The sequence below is a fragment of the Tachysurus fulvidraco genome, chromosome 24 (genome assembly GCF_022655615.1).
Source record: "Tachysurus fulvidraco isolate hzauxx_2018 chromosome 24, HZAU_PFXX_2.0, whole genome shotgun sequence".
Taxonomy (NCBI): domain Eukaryota; kingdom Metazoa; phylum Chordata; class Actinopteri; order Siluriformes; family Bagridae; genus Tachysurus; species Tachysurus fulvidraco.
Genome location: NC_062541.1, coordinates 12,740,292 through 12,754,594, shown reverse-complemented (window position 1 = coordinate 12,754,594; position 14,303 = coordinate 12,740,292). Strand labels below are relative to the sequence as shown.

At 41.6% G+C, this 14,303-nt stretch overlaps 1 protein-coding gene across 4 annotated transcripts in view; it reads left to right on the top strand.

Annotated features, from left to right (window-relative positions):
- trps1 (trichorhinophalangeal syndrome I) overlaps positions 1-14,303 on the top strand; it is a 95,824-nt gene that overhangs the window by 26,062 nt on the left and 55,459 nt on the right. For all 4 annotated transcript variants that reach the window (XM_027175712.2, XM_047807914.1, XM_027175711.2 and 1 more), the window contains exons 4-5: positions 3,128-4,191; positions 13,673-14,273. In XM_027175712.2, coding sequence (XP_027031513.2) covers positions 3,128-4,191; positions 13,673-14,273 — 1,665 coding nt within the window. The remainder of the gene's footprint in view (positions 1-3,127; positions 4,192-13,672; positions 14,274-14,303) is intronic.

Genomic DNA, 14,303 nt, shown 5'->3' with positions numbered 1-14,303 from the left:
AGGATGGTAATTATGGCCATATCTGAGCGAGGCTAGTTAAAATTACAAGCAGAAGCTGTCAAAGCTAATTTCATTTTCATAAATACTTCCAAAAAGCAGAAAAGTCCTGCTTTATTCCTCAAATGCCTCTGTCTTCTATTTTTTTTTTTTTTAAATTCAACTTCCAGGTTCACAAATTGTCATTATACTGTGTAAACCTTTAAAAAGGGAATAATAAATCTTTATTCAGTATTCATTCCGAGTGGAATTTTCCATGCTGTAATATGAACGACTGCGATTTCTCATTTAGCCAATGAAAAGGGGGGAAAAAGAGCGTAGGGAAGTCGGGCGAGGCGAGCCAGTAAAAACAGGAGAGTCAATTTATTTTAAACGATGGGTAATGAACAGATGTCATAGCTATTTATCTGCCCAGCTTTCACTGCGGTTTTGCTCTCCACTTCACCAATGTCGTGTTTACAGTTTGACTGGCATATTTAACTCCACTGTTCCTACAGAATAAGCTGAAGGATGGCGCTTGGCCTTCGCCACGCTTCGCCACGCCGGGCCCCGTCTGGCAGCGGCTACGGACCGACAGGCCGTAATGACTTTAATGTAGCTCCGCTTCTGAAGCAGGCCAAACTTTTCCCCCACATTTCTTTCTTTTCTTTTGGATTACCAGAAATGATCTAAAAGTTTAAACATCCTTTTTTCTTTTTTACCATAGATTTGAGGAAATAAAAGCCGCTTATTTCCTTCTCAATTTTTTTTTTTTCCGTATCAATTGAGATTTTGAGCTGTCTGGGAATTTTTGTTCTCTGGAAGGAAACTCTACATTTTCTGTTTTATATCATTATCAAATCAAAAGAAAGTCCTTTTACTATCTGATAAATATTTCCTACTTAACGTGTTTAGGATAAATTAATAATAATCCAGTTATTAGCAAAGAATATGTATTAAAGCATTCAAAAATCTCTATATCTATTAAAATAGATTAATACTTTTACCATGGCTGTTGGCATCATATTCGGTTTTTTTGACTATGTGCCCGCTGGGAGCGGCGTGAATTTTCCATGGAATATTAGGTCGTGACCTGTTCGATTAAAAACCTCAACATATGAATGCTTCTGGGACACATCGTGCTTTTCTTAATGCATCTCTTTTCACGTGCGGCTTTTCGTCCACAAAACCCGCTGCTTGTCTTCTCTCAGCCGGTTTGCAGTAGAAAAATGTATGTTCAGAACATGATTTGTGCTGCAATTTCCTTCCAGAGTCAAGAGTCAAGGCTAATACATGCTGAAGCGAGCCGTTGCTAACAGGTGCATGCCTGGAGGAGAGCGCTAACTCTTTCATTCTGATTGGGCGAACACACGTCCTGGGTTAACTAGTGGTACAGTAACGATCAGGGACAGAACATCCTGCAGGGCTGAGTGTGCTGTTTGTCTTTCTCCTCCTTTCAAGTCACTCTTTGTATTGTATTGTTTCCATTGTTACCATTTCTATTTTTGGTATTTGCTGCGATCACCCTAACTTTGAGCGAACAAGACAAAAAGCAAACAATCGCAGTGTAAAGCCTTTGCACGCACCTGAGGAGAGCTGCCCCCCCCTCCCCCCGTTTGAACAAACTCATTTTCTCACCATAGAGGGCCACACATCACCCGCTTTAAAATGAATCCATTAATAATGCAGTGGATGTGCTCGTGGCCTGAATCCAGGCATCAGATTGAGTCTGTAGCTCTCACACGGCTGTGATTTATGTGGATGTTTGGAGCACAAGTCTGTTGGGAAGTACAGGTGCAGTGATTTGTTTAATCATCTCCTAAACACCAGCTCGAACATCAGCTGCTAGTAAGAACAAGACTTCACAGCGATATGCCAGGATTATTTAGTCTTCATCCTAAAGGTGAGTGTTTACAGGGCATGTGAGGATACAGGTCCATCTTCATCAGGTCTCTGAAAGCTGACAAACATGATAGAGTTGTTATTATTATTATTATTATTATTATTATTATTATTATTATTATTATTATTATTATTATTATTATCATTATTATTATTATCATCATTATTATTATTGTTATTATTATTGTCATTGTTGTTTTTATTTTTAATATCATTATTCATTGTTTATTTAATTTTTATATATGTAACGTAATATCTAATTATTCGAAAGTAACTTTTATTAATGTTGACTTTTTTGCCAACCATCCATATCATTCTAGTTATATTATTTAGTTATTATTTATTATTCTTATTCTTATTATTATATTATTTATTATTTATTCTTGGCTGTCCAGATGAATCGCATTATGTACGAGTATTAACAACAACAATAATAATAATAATAATAATAATAATAATAATAATAATAATAAGAGGAGGAGTTATATACACTTCATACTTGTTGGGCTTTGGATATGTATTTGTTTTATTTTTTGTCATTTGTTTAGATCAAAGGTTAGATTTAAGGTTGTTATAAACCCTATAATACATAATAAAACTTTATCATTAGACGTGTGTGTGTGTGTGTGTGTGTGTGCGTGTGTGTGTGTGTGTGTGTGCGTGTGCATGTGCGTGCATGCGTGTGTGTGTGTTTGTGCGTGTGTTTTTAATATGTTTCTTAAAATAACTGGTGTACTGTTTTAAAATCTATTTTTTTATGCTTTCTATCAAATTACCAAATGAGCACTTTTGAATAGTTCCATCATGTAAAAACATCTCATCAGTGATTTCATGCCACTCTTTATTCATTTCAGTAGTGGTGTGAGGTAAAACTTAACACTACCATTTTGCATTTTCATGCACTGTTGCTTCATGCCTAAGAAAGTGTCACAAGCTTCAAATTGTTCCATCTTGCAGACTGAATGGTTATCAAATACCCACTGAAAAGTGATAAAACCCTTAAACCGGCATGATTTTGCATTTGCGAAGAGAAAACTGCTGCTTCTTCTGTCAGATTGGAAACATTACTGAAAACTATCCATCTGTTGTCTGAAGCATAATGTGCCAGTATCATTCTCAAACTGTAGATCTCTAATATTTTATTTATTTTTTTCCCTCTGTCTCATTCTCTCTTAATCTCTCCCCTCATCCCTCCCACCCTCCCTCCTCCCTCTCCACCTCCTTCTCCACCTCTTTCTCCTGCTACTAGGTGACATTAGCGGGCACCTTCATAGGCATTGGAAGGAAGACACCAGACTGTCAGGGTAACACCAAGTATTTTCGCTGCAAATTCTGCAACTTCACCTACATGGGTAGTTCATCAGTGGAGCTTGAGCAGCACTTCCTGGCTGCCCACCCGAACAAGATGAAGAACCTTCCACTGGGTATCAATAGCCCTGAAGATAAGGCCATGGAGGCAAAGGGAAACTGCACTCCATGGTCAGGATTAGAGGAGCCAGGCACGTGGGCAGAGCGGGTGGCGGTCCGAGCGGAGGACGATTCGGTGGCAGGGTACTCGGTGCCGATCCGGCCTTCCAGTACTGATGTACCTGCGGCATATTACTGGTGCAAGTACTGCAGCTTCAGCTGTGAGGCGTCCAGCTCCTCAAGACTGCTGGAACACTATGACAAGCGCCACTGCCAGGCTGCAGGGCTAGACAGCAGTCCGGGGGAGAAAGAGCGAAAAGCCAAAGAAGGAGATCTAAATGCGAAGAGGAAGGAAAACCAGAGTGGCAAGGCAGCGTCAGGCGCTGACTCAGAGACAGTGGTGACCAGCTACAACTGCCAGTTCTGTGACTTCCGCTACTCCATGAATCACGGGCCTGAGGTGATTGTGGTGGCTCCGCTGCTGCGCCACTACCAGAGGGTGCACAGCATCCATAAGTGCGCAATCAAGCATTGCCCGCTGTGCCCACGTGGCCTTTGCAGCCCCGACAAGCACCTGGGCGATGTCTCGTACCCGTTTGCTTGTCGCAGGAGCTCGTGCCCTCACTGCGCCATGCTCCTTCTGCAGCTCTCACCCATTGGCGGTACCACACCACCTCCCCGGGCCACAGTCACCCACCTGTGTGATCAGTGCACCTTTTCTTCCACTGACGTGGACCTGCTGCTGCTGCACTACGACAGCGCCCACGCTCCCCGCTCCCTGCTGGATGCCAAGCCTGAAGACGAGGTGACAGGTGACGGAGGAGGCCGGGGTCAGCACGGAGAGTACGCCTGCACCAGATGCAACTTCTACACCGAGGTGGAGGAGGAAATTTTCCGTCACTACAGGTAATAGCACACTGTCAACAGTCAGCAGGTTAAAAGGAGTTGCCTTTATCTTAATAAGCAGAATTCAGTCGACTTTTAAGAGATTTAACATTTTTTTGTTTCTTTTTTTTTATTTTGAAAGCTGCTGTGAATTAAGACAATGATCTCTCAGTACCACAATGAGAGCACATTCACCTCCTGGCTCAGTTTTCTTCTCTTTAGGCCCCAGCAGTCTTTCACTCAGAGGCTGGGACGCTGAAGCCATCGTTAAGATTACAGATAATCAAATCACGCATGATGTGATTACACTATCTGTTGTTGTGATGCACCAATATTGCTTTTTTACTAATAAGCAACAGATTTCCCCTCACTGTCGCTCCATGCCTTAAGTTAAAGCAAGGCTCGCAGAATAAATCCACAACGTTAAACATCAGGTAATTCGATCTGCTTTTAAAAACGTTCCCTTCATTGGTTTTCATTTAACTTGCCTTTGAGCCAAATATCTGTGTGTGAGAAGGAGAATTTTCTGTATGAAATCCCTTAAGCCATTATAGAGAAATGCTTTCCCTTATAATAGCTTTATGGGGAATGTTTTCCTCAAGGACGGGCATCGTAGAGCTCTACCTCAACATAAGATCTCAATTATTTGGGTATTTTCTGCCATACTTTACAGGCATGTCGTGGTTTGATTTATAGATAAAAACGACTTCATGCGCACCGCAATTTATATTTAACTGTTTGACTCCAGAAATTCACATTGTTAAATCCACGTTGTGTGTGCGCAGCTTAATCCCCGTGTTTGACATTAGAACACCAATCTTACACTGTTTGTCATTCTGTGTTTATATCCAATATGTTATAACATTAGCTCCCTATGATCCATTCACATTTTCTTTACATTCGAACTTTAGGAGATTGTAATAAACTTTTTTTTTTTTCAGTTCACAAACACTTATCTGACTATCCAGATATGTTGATATTGAAATTTACCAGATATTTTTAATGATATGTGCTTTTCCATGTTTCATACCTCATTTTTATTGTATTTTTTTTAACCAACTAGCAGCACACTGACGTAAAGGAGCGCTCCGGTCTTAACGGTTTAAATAACTGCAGCATTTTAGAGACTAGCAGATTGTTAAAGGCTGCTGCTGTTTTTCTCCTCCTCGGTGTAGGTTATGTTGTGTTACAGCAGTAATCACGCTAGTGGTTTAAAGCCTTTGGCCGTGGTGTGTGAACTGCTTTATGTTCAGCCACCACATGCTAAAACAGAGGGAAATGAGGGAAGAAGGCTGTGGCTATGGGTTCAGATCCTCACACAGCTGCTTAGGAAAAAGGTGCATCCTTGTTGTTTTTTTTTTTGTTTGACAACAATGTGTAAAGTTCCCCAAACTAGACTGTGGTGTAACGTCTCTTTTTTGTTCTCTGGTATGTTACATTGATGTTTAAATGACTGGACAAAACTGTGTGTGTGTGACTGTGAAGGTTGTAAAACACTTCTTCCCAAAAATGGCTGAAACCAATTTCTTCTTCTTTTTTCATGAATATTATATTACAAATATAATACTATTTAAATACCTTATATTTTAAATTATTATATTATTGTTATTATTTTTAATTATATCATATTTTAATAAGGAATTCTTGCATCTATATTTTTCTTTCTCATGCAAAAATGAAAAAAAAAATTATACAATAATCTTCTTTTTTTTCTTTTAATTTTTTTTTATTTTTTTATTTATGTATTTTTTTTTAATGATTTTGCTGAAACACCTTTTTCATTGGCCTAAATGCTGAAATCGTCATAGCGATCATGGTTATATTATGCAAGATCCATTCTGGCAAAGCACTTTAAATAGCGTTTTATAAAATGTTAATTTGCCTATTTATGATGAAACAATAATTAGCGCTGCTGCCTCTACCATGGAAACACCACTCACGGAACAGTGATTTATCGCTGTAATTCATTTTTCAGGCAATTCCTGTAGGACTATGTGCCATGAGCGACATTCGAGTTCTTGTGCATAATTAAATACAGGGTCTGCTACTTTCAACTTGCCTGAAAAATCCTCTGCCATTATATACAGCAGATGGATTCACTTTGGAGTTTGGAGCGGGTTTCCTTAAAGACCCTTTAGATGCACTTGTTATTTGCTGACTCAGATGTGACGGATCTCACCCGTTCCTCCGATCCTTCATCCGCACGTACACACACACACAATCGCACAGACCCAAACACGCGTCTCGGAGCGTGTGTATGACCCTCCACGGTGTGTGTAGCCCAGGGCCGGTTGTTTCAGCTGGCTGCAGAGTAATGCTGGGCTAAGTAAAATGGCTGTTTGCCGGCAGTGTGTGGAGACATGCTGAATAAGGTCTTGTTTGTATTCCAAGCTTCTTGCGAGGAAGAAGAAACGAGACCTGCACAGCCTCCCTGGAGATTCGTAACTCCTCACCTCACACCCTACCGCGTGTGAGTGTAGTTTTCTTTTCTTTTTTTCCTTTTTACATGCATTATATATATACTTCCACATTATGTATTAGTGTGAAATCTTGCTGTTTCCGTGTTGCTTTGCCCATGCTGATGAGTCTTGGTGCTTTATAACAGGTCTTTGTACAGCCTGGGAGTGTATGGGTGAGACCTTCTTTCTGTGACTGTGAGTGTCGTGCTCTGTAGGATTAGATACACGTACAGCGAGCGCCCCGGTAGGCGTCTGCCGCCCATCGCAACTATGGAGCCGATAGTGATGCAGCCTCGTATAGCCTTCCACTGTCAACTCACACACATGATATACTGTATTTCACACAAGACTGAGGAGAGAGACGAACACCAGGATGAATGCTAATGCTCAGTGCACATGATGTACAGTACAGGGCTGGCCAATGCTTGATTCTGGTTGGTCAGGAGATGTTGAGTAAATAATGAATAACGCACGACATTGCGGTGATGTGAAAATAATCCACTCGGGGTGCGTGTGTGTGTGTGTGTGTGTGTGTGTGTGTGTGGGTGGGTGGGTGTACGCATGCATGTGTATGTGTGTGATACAGATTAACACAGACGGACCACCCTCACCGCTCCGAAGTGCATTATTTTCTGTAACCACATGGTCTGGAGTGTGTTACCACGGCGATTTGCAAGTGTTTCCGATGACTAATTTATTAACCAATAATACGTCACACATTTTTACAGATTTCTTGCTCAGGAATGTCCGATAGACGAGTTAGTTTCTCTTCTCATCATAGTTGTAGTTATGATAAATGTTCTTCCATCACCAGCTCCAACTTACTTACTCATCCCTCTTTCTCCATCTGTCTGTCTATCTGTCTCTCTCTCTCTCTCTCTCTCTCTCTCTCTCTCTCTCTCTCTCTCTCTCTCTCTAAACCTCACCACGTATTACTTTGTTAAACAGCAGCACATTTTTAAAAATTCCATTTATTATTAATCTCAGATCATGCGTCTGTCTTCCAGCCGAGTCCCAGTGACTGAGCTGTTACTATAGAAACGATAACATATTAGAGCATGCACGTGAATCATCATTTATCGTACATGTTACAGACGGAGCTACTTTCCATAACGAGCTGTAAGACCTTCTCTTTGTGTCACACGAGCTCTTGAATCAGAAGCTTCATTTACCGTCTCTGACAGTAATTCGTCGGCGACGTGTCTATCTCATCACAGCTCATTCACATGGACTCGTATGAAGGACGATTTACATAATCTAATGATTGTTGAAGTTATTTAACAAAGAAAGCTGTTTACTTGCTGTTAAGATGTTTGGGTATTGTTTATGGAAGAAGTCTCGAGTCCTGAGTCTTCAGGACAGAGAAGAAGTGCTTTCTGGGTTGTATGAACAAGACAAGTTGCTTTTTTTCCCCCCTCATCTTTGGAAAAAAAAACTGAGGTTGGTGAAGGAACAACTGTTTATAGCTGCGATGACATGGGCGATAACCGAAACTGACTTGTTTTGTGGAAGTTCTTAAGATGACTAGTGAAATAGCATGAAGGCTTTGTTTATTAGGACGTAAAATCCTGCAAAAGTCCTTTGGCAAATTGTGGTGGTGTGAGAGGAATAAAGCACCTCAGGACCCGCTGTTATCCGACAGAAGTTTCTACGTATTAATGAACTCCTTCTCGTATGCTATCATTTCTGTGTGGAACTCAGTCCCCAAAGCCGATTCTTTTCCAATTACTGCATGATTTATTCCTCTTGTTCCGCAGCACTTTGTCAACGAGTACAGATTTGCTCAGTTTCCACCTTGAGATTCTGACACTAGTCGAGCAGTTCCACAGCTTTCTTTTTCCGCTAATGCTCGTCCAAACACATTGAAAACGTCGTCGCTGCTCAAAGATGGCGCAACTTTAAAGAAGCCACCTGTCACCTTTTCTAGTTCTCTCTCTGTCCTTTCCTTTAAGGAGATCCAGCAGGAGGGCGACTCGTGCTGTGCCCAACTTTCCATTTCCTGTGTGATGTCATGTGGATAGGGCAAGTCACACTGGTGTGATTCAGCGGGCTGTACACTGCCCACTCCACCCCTGTCCCGTAAAATGCCAGTATTCAATGAGTGCACTAGAGCGGAGCTAAAGGGGTTTTCATTTTCAAAAGCTCTAATTACTGCCACTCAGTACCAGTATTGGCGTGGATATTGCTTTAGAGACTTTTCTGGGGTTTTTTTCCCTGCCAATTAGATCAGAGTTTTGATTCAGCACTTGTTTTTTTTTTTCCCTCTGTTCATGGAGTGCCTTCGATCACATGCACCGAGAAATGATAGTGTTGAGAACTAGTGCACAACCACCCACACTGTGTTTGGAAACAGCTGGCTGCAGCTGTTGCCCAGGTGCTTCAGGCGGTTAGGGTGCAGAGCGTTTGGCTGGGTTTGTGCAGTCACACTGTTTGTGCCTCAGCTCGTGCCCTCAGAAACATTAAGGTCTGACGGAAACACTGAAGAGCCAAGATGAAGAAGGATGGCAGGCAGACTGTGAGGAGAAAGTGTGACTGACATTAAAGAAGTGTGTAGGAATAGCTGACATTAAAAAAAAAAAAGAGCCAAAAGGTTAGAGGAACAGCATGGCATTCATTAGCTGCATTAAGGATTGTAGCAGTGGAAGGATAGGAAAACAAATGTGTGTGTGTGTATATATGTGTGTGTTTGTGCTTGTGTGTATGCATGTGTGTGTGCGTGTGTATGTGCTCGTGTATGCATGTGTGTGTGTGTGTGTGTGTGTGTGCGCGTGTGTGTGCATGTGTCTCACCTCCACTGTTGCTGATTATATGAATTATTGCTTTTTTTTCTTCACTTTTACCACAAAAAAACACCAAGGAAACCAAAAAACACGTGTTACACTGTATGGATGAGAACGAACACACACGCGCACACACACACACACACACACACACACACACACACACACACACACACACACACACACACACACACACACACACACACACACACACGAGTTTTCAGTGCATAATAATAACTTGGAGCCATATTCAATTAGTTCTAATCGAAATCGATCAAAAAACATCGGCTTATTGAAGAAAAATTTTCAAATCTGAATAATTAGCAACACATTTCTGTATGTCTTGTTTTGTATTTATTATTTATTTACTTCTTTTTTTTTATATATAATCTGTCTTTATTATTTACTGGTGAAACTGGTCTTCCTGCTGGAAGGAGTTGACAGAGAGCTTCTCGGTGCTCTCACCGGATCCTGAGGTATTAAATGTACCTTTAGTCCCAAGTGTCTAAACATTTGCTCTGTGGGAGCGTACATGCTTTTACTCTCGTTTGTTTTGTGAAGTCATTTTTATCCCATCTGGTTTATGAAGTTAGGACTTACACCGCACATAAACTCCAGTTGGAGTCGAGGATTACCGAGCATCTGAGCTAATTAAATTGTAGCCTAAATTGCAATTTTCATGCTGGAAAAACTCTGTTAAACGAGCAGTGCAAATAAACAGAAGAAACAAGATGCAGCAAATGTACATTAGACAAACTAATTACATATAATATGAGTCATGTTCTGAATTCATTTCTTTCTTTTCTTCTTCTTTTTTTTTTCTTTAATTCAGTGAATGTCTTTAATTCAGTGAATGTCTAAAAGGTCTTTCAGAGCAGAAAGGCAGATTCTGTATTTGTCTGCACCAACTAATGCGTCTTCAATGTCTTTAATCAGTATGGACTGAAACAGGACTCCATGGCAGTTAGTTGTCCTGTCAGCTAACACACAGACACACACACACACACTCGCACATGCACACACACATGCACACACATGCACATACACACACTCGCACATGCACACACACATACACACACTCGCACATGCACAGACACAGACACACAGTCTCTCTCTCTCTTTCTCTCTCTCTCTCTCTCTCTCTCTCTCTCTCTCTCTCTCTCTCTCTCACACACACACACACACACTCTCTCGCTCTCTTCAGCCCAGTAAGTGATCAATTCTGAGTTTTGGGGTCTGGAAAAATATTTGTGTTTCTTGTCATTGGGGTTAAGTGAGGAGTTATGTTGGAAGCAGGCTGGGCTTTGTGCAAAAACACACACATTTTTACAGAGTAATGAAAAGGGCGTGTATGTAATACCAGCAGCACACTCTGTCCTAGGATCTACATTCAAAGCTTAATGCAGTAAATATCCTCGGGTGAGTGTTTGTTCTGATGGCATCTAGGTAGAAAAAAAAACATGAATATGAACAATGAGTAACTTTTACTTAAATGGTGTCACTTAAAGGCAAGTGCTGATTTACAACATGTGCATATAGTGAACATCTGTCTGTTGTTTTTCATTTCATGTAAACGTGGTGTTATGTGTTTTGTGCATGATGTCTGTTTTACATTGGGAACAGTGTGCTGGAGAATTACAGCCTGTGTGTGTGTCTGTGTGTGTGTGTGTACACCTTGCTGTTGAACCTTGAAAGCTGTGAGCTGAAGCGTTTGATGTGCCGCCATCACTGAGTGTCTTAGCAGAAGCAATTTTCTCGGTGCATGCTGGGAAGGGTGGGCAGCAGCACTGATGAAAAGCAGTTTTCCTACCGGCCCCTCAATTAGTACCGAGCTGAGATGACGTGCCGGGGCTGTTCCGCTCCCTCTCTTCCCTCCCAGACCTTCTTACTCTCTCTGTGACACATATTCAAATTCAAATTTATTCATATAGCGCTTTTAACAATGGACAATGTCTCAAAGCAGCTTTAGAGAACATAACATATCAGTTGTCCAGTTAAGCTCAATCACATCACTCGTCTGCATTATAAGGAACACTCCTTCCTCTCTCTCTCTCTCTCTCTCTCTCTCTCTCTCTCTCTCTCTCTCTCTCTCTCTCTCTCTCTCTCTCTCTCTCTCTCTCTCTCTGTCACCCTGCATGTCTGAATGAGGCATCTTTCAGGCCTGATGCTGACATGCCAGCACTAGAAGTCTAGACTTGGACTGCTTCTCCCTATATTGACTACCCCAGGAGCTTTTAGCTGGATTGCTATACTCACCATCTCTTTATCTGTCTTTTTTTTTTTTTTTGCTCTCTCGTAGCAGACAGGTTTTCAGTTCTGCTTTCCAAAGAGTCTTTGTGTTTCTGTCTGTGCTGCATCCTTTTAGCCAGATGAAATCAAGAATAAGTGTATACAGTATTTAATGCTAATACTAATCTCTACATTTTCTTTGCTATTGAAATGTGGCGTCTTAATAAACAGGAAACTTTAAGCAAAACTAAGCTGGGACACGTTTGCTGAAGGAAAGTTTCCGAGATCTAGTGCCTGGAATAAAAAAAACCAAAACAAACAAACCTGATTTGTAATAATCCATAATAATAATTTTGAAATGGGTTATGATGCATGATGCTTATCTACAAATTCTATATAGTTAAGGTGACTAAATGATCTCACTCCAAATATATATCATTGCTCGGTAACCCGTTCAAGATCCAGTGGACTTTGGTAACCCTTTTAAATCAATAGAGACGTTGAACACGTCTAATGGGAACCACTAAGCAAGTCTCTATTAGGAAAGGAAACCTAATATTTCAAAGGTTTGTTTCAGGATGGAAGGCAATGCATTGAGGATGACTTAAAAAGGATGTCTTAAAAAAGGATCTTTTAAAAAACAGACAAACAAATAAAAAAAATCACTTTAGGCTGTTTTTTCTTTTTCTTTTTCTTTTTTTTTTTTTTTACTTTAAACCTTTAATAGAAATCATACCAGTCTCTTCTGCTGTGCTTTTAGATTCAGAACATATCATACAAGATATTGATCAGTGGCTAAATTCCAACCAAAGCAATGTACGATTGTAAAATAAACAGAAGCTTTCAAAGTCAGGTTTGATTTTCGTCTTAATTTGTTTGCCGAATTTAGACGAGAATTCGGTTGCATTGACCCGTAATGGATGGCAGGACACTGGACGGCCGAGCACAAAGGAAATCGTTTTGAAATCCAGGAGTAATATCACGTACTCGTTTAGTTAAAGTCCGGCCTATTTATTTGCCACACGTTTGCAAATAGCTTGGAACTCTTTCACCGTCCTATTGCTTTGTATTTATTAAAAGGGAAATAGAACGATGAATCGTCGTGCAGGTGTAAAGAGCTGAGCAAGCAGACCACTAATACAGCATTAAAGTAATCCAGACCTCAGGCAGAGAGGCAGGAGTCAAAGCACCAGATATATGAGTGATGTTTATGCACATGCCCAGCGTGTAGTATGTGGGGAATAGTCAAGTGTGTACATTTAGTTTATTAGGGACATCTGCACATTCAAGGCAGTTATCCAGTCAGCCAATAATGCAAGAATAGCCCATGAGTGATAGCTAACTCACAACAGCCTGCACAATATGTTGCTAAAATCAAACAAATAAAGCAATAACCGGGTGGCTCTTCTGTGAGAAAAAAAAAGGTTGTTAATGAGAGAGGTCAGAAGAGAGTGGTTCAAATGGACAGCAGGGTTAAGGAAACATTGATAACCACCTTTTACATCTGTAGTAAGCAGAAAAGCATCACAAAATATACAGCATCAACATGCGAAGGAACACGTGACGGGATGTGTAGCCTAGTGGTCAAGGTGTTGGACAACTGATCGAAAGGTCTCGAGTCCACCAAACTTGCCTCTGTTGGGCCCCTGAGCAAGGCCCTTAACTCTCAATTTCTCAGTTGAATAAATTGAAATGTAAGTCACTCTGGATAAGGGTGTCTGCTAAATGCCGTAAATGTAAGGCGACATTGAAACAGTTGGACTACACCAGAAGAAAACCAAGCTCTTCAGCAGCTCTGTCAACAGTTTTGTTAGCCACATATTTACTGGAAATGGGCGCTAGCAGTTTGGAAAATGACCAGGAGATTTTCAGATCATTAACAGTCCAGTTTAGGTGAACACTGTGCACACTATAAGCTCTTTTTCTCTGGTGTTTTGTATTAGGGTCTGTTTTTGTGTTAAACATACCTCTGCTTATTATGTCTCTCATGACTTTTCTCTTTCTCTTTTTCTCTTTTGTTCTCTCCATGTCCAGGAGGGTTCACGGCTGCTGCCGGTGCCGCCACTGCAGCTTCACGGCGGCCGACACCACCTCCTTGCTTGATCACTTCAACTCTGTCCATTGCCAAGACACCGGTGAGCCAGGCTCCACCCCTGCCAATGGCTGCTCTGCCCCCTCCACTCTCCGCATTAAAGAGGAGAGTAAAAGTGACCTAAAGCTCTATAGCTTGGTGCCCCCAGAGGCCAGACCGGCCGAGGCTGTCAAAACCGAAGCTCTTGACGAGAAGGAGAAGGAGAAGTCCTGGCCTGAAACCCGAGGAGGGACAGAGCAGCAAATCCAGGGAATGCTCTGGGTGCCCAAGGAGCGAGTGGGAGAGGTGCTGCGGGGAAGTCCTGCACCATTCCCTCACGTTACACTAGGGTTGCTAAGCTCCACCTCAGTCCCACAGGAGCAGCAACAGAAAGGTGCAGCTGTACTCAGAGACTCGCCGGGCTTGGTGTTCAGTCTCGGTGCAGATGCCAAGGGCTACCTGCAGGGTACGCCATCAGGCACAGCAGCTGAGAAGTCAGGGCAGCAGTACCCCAGTTCGACAGAGGGCAAGAGTGCCAAGGAAGAGTCACAATCACTCCTGCGGGTAAGGTCCTCAACACTCCATCAGTCCAGC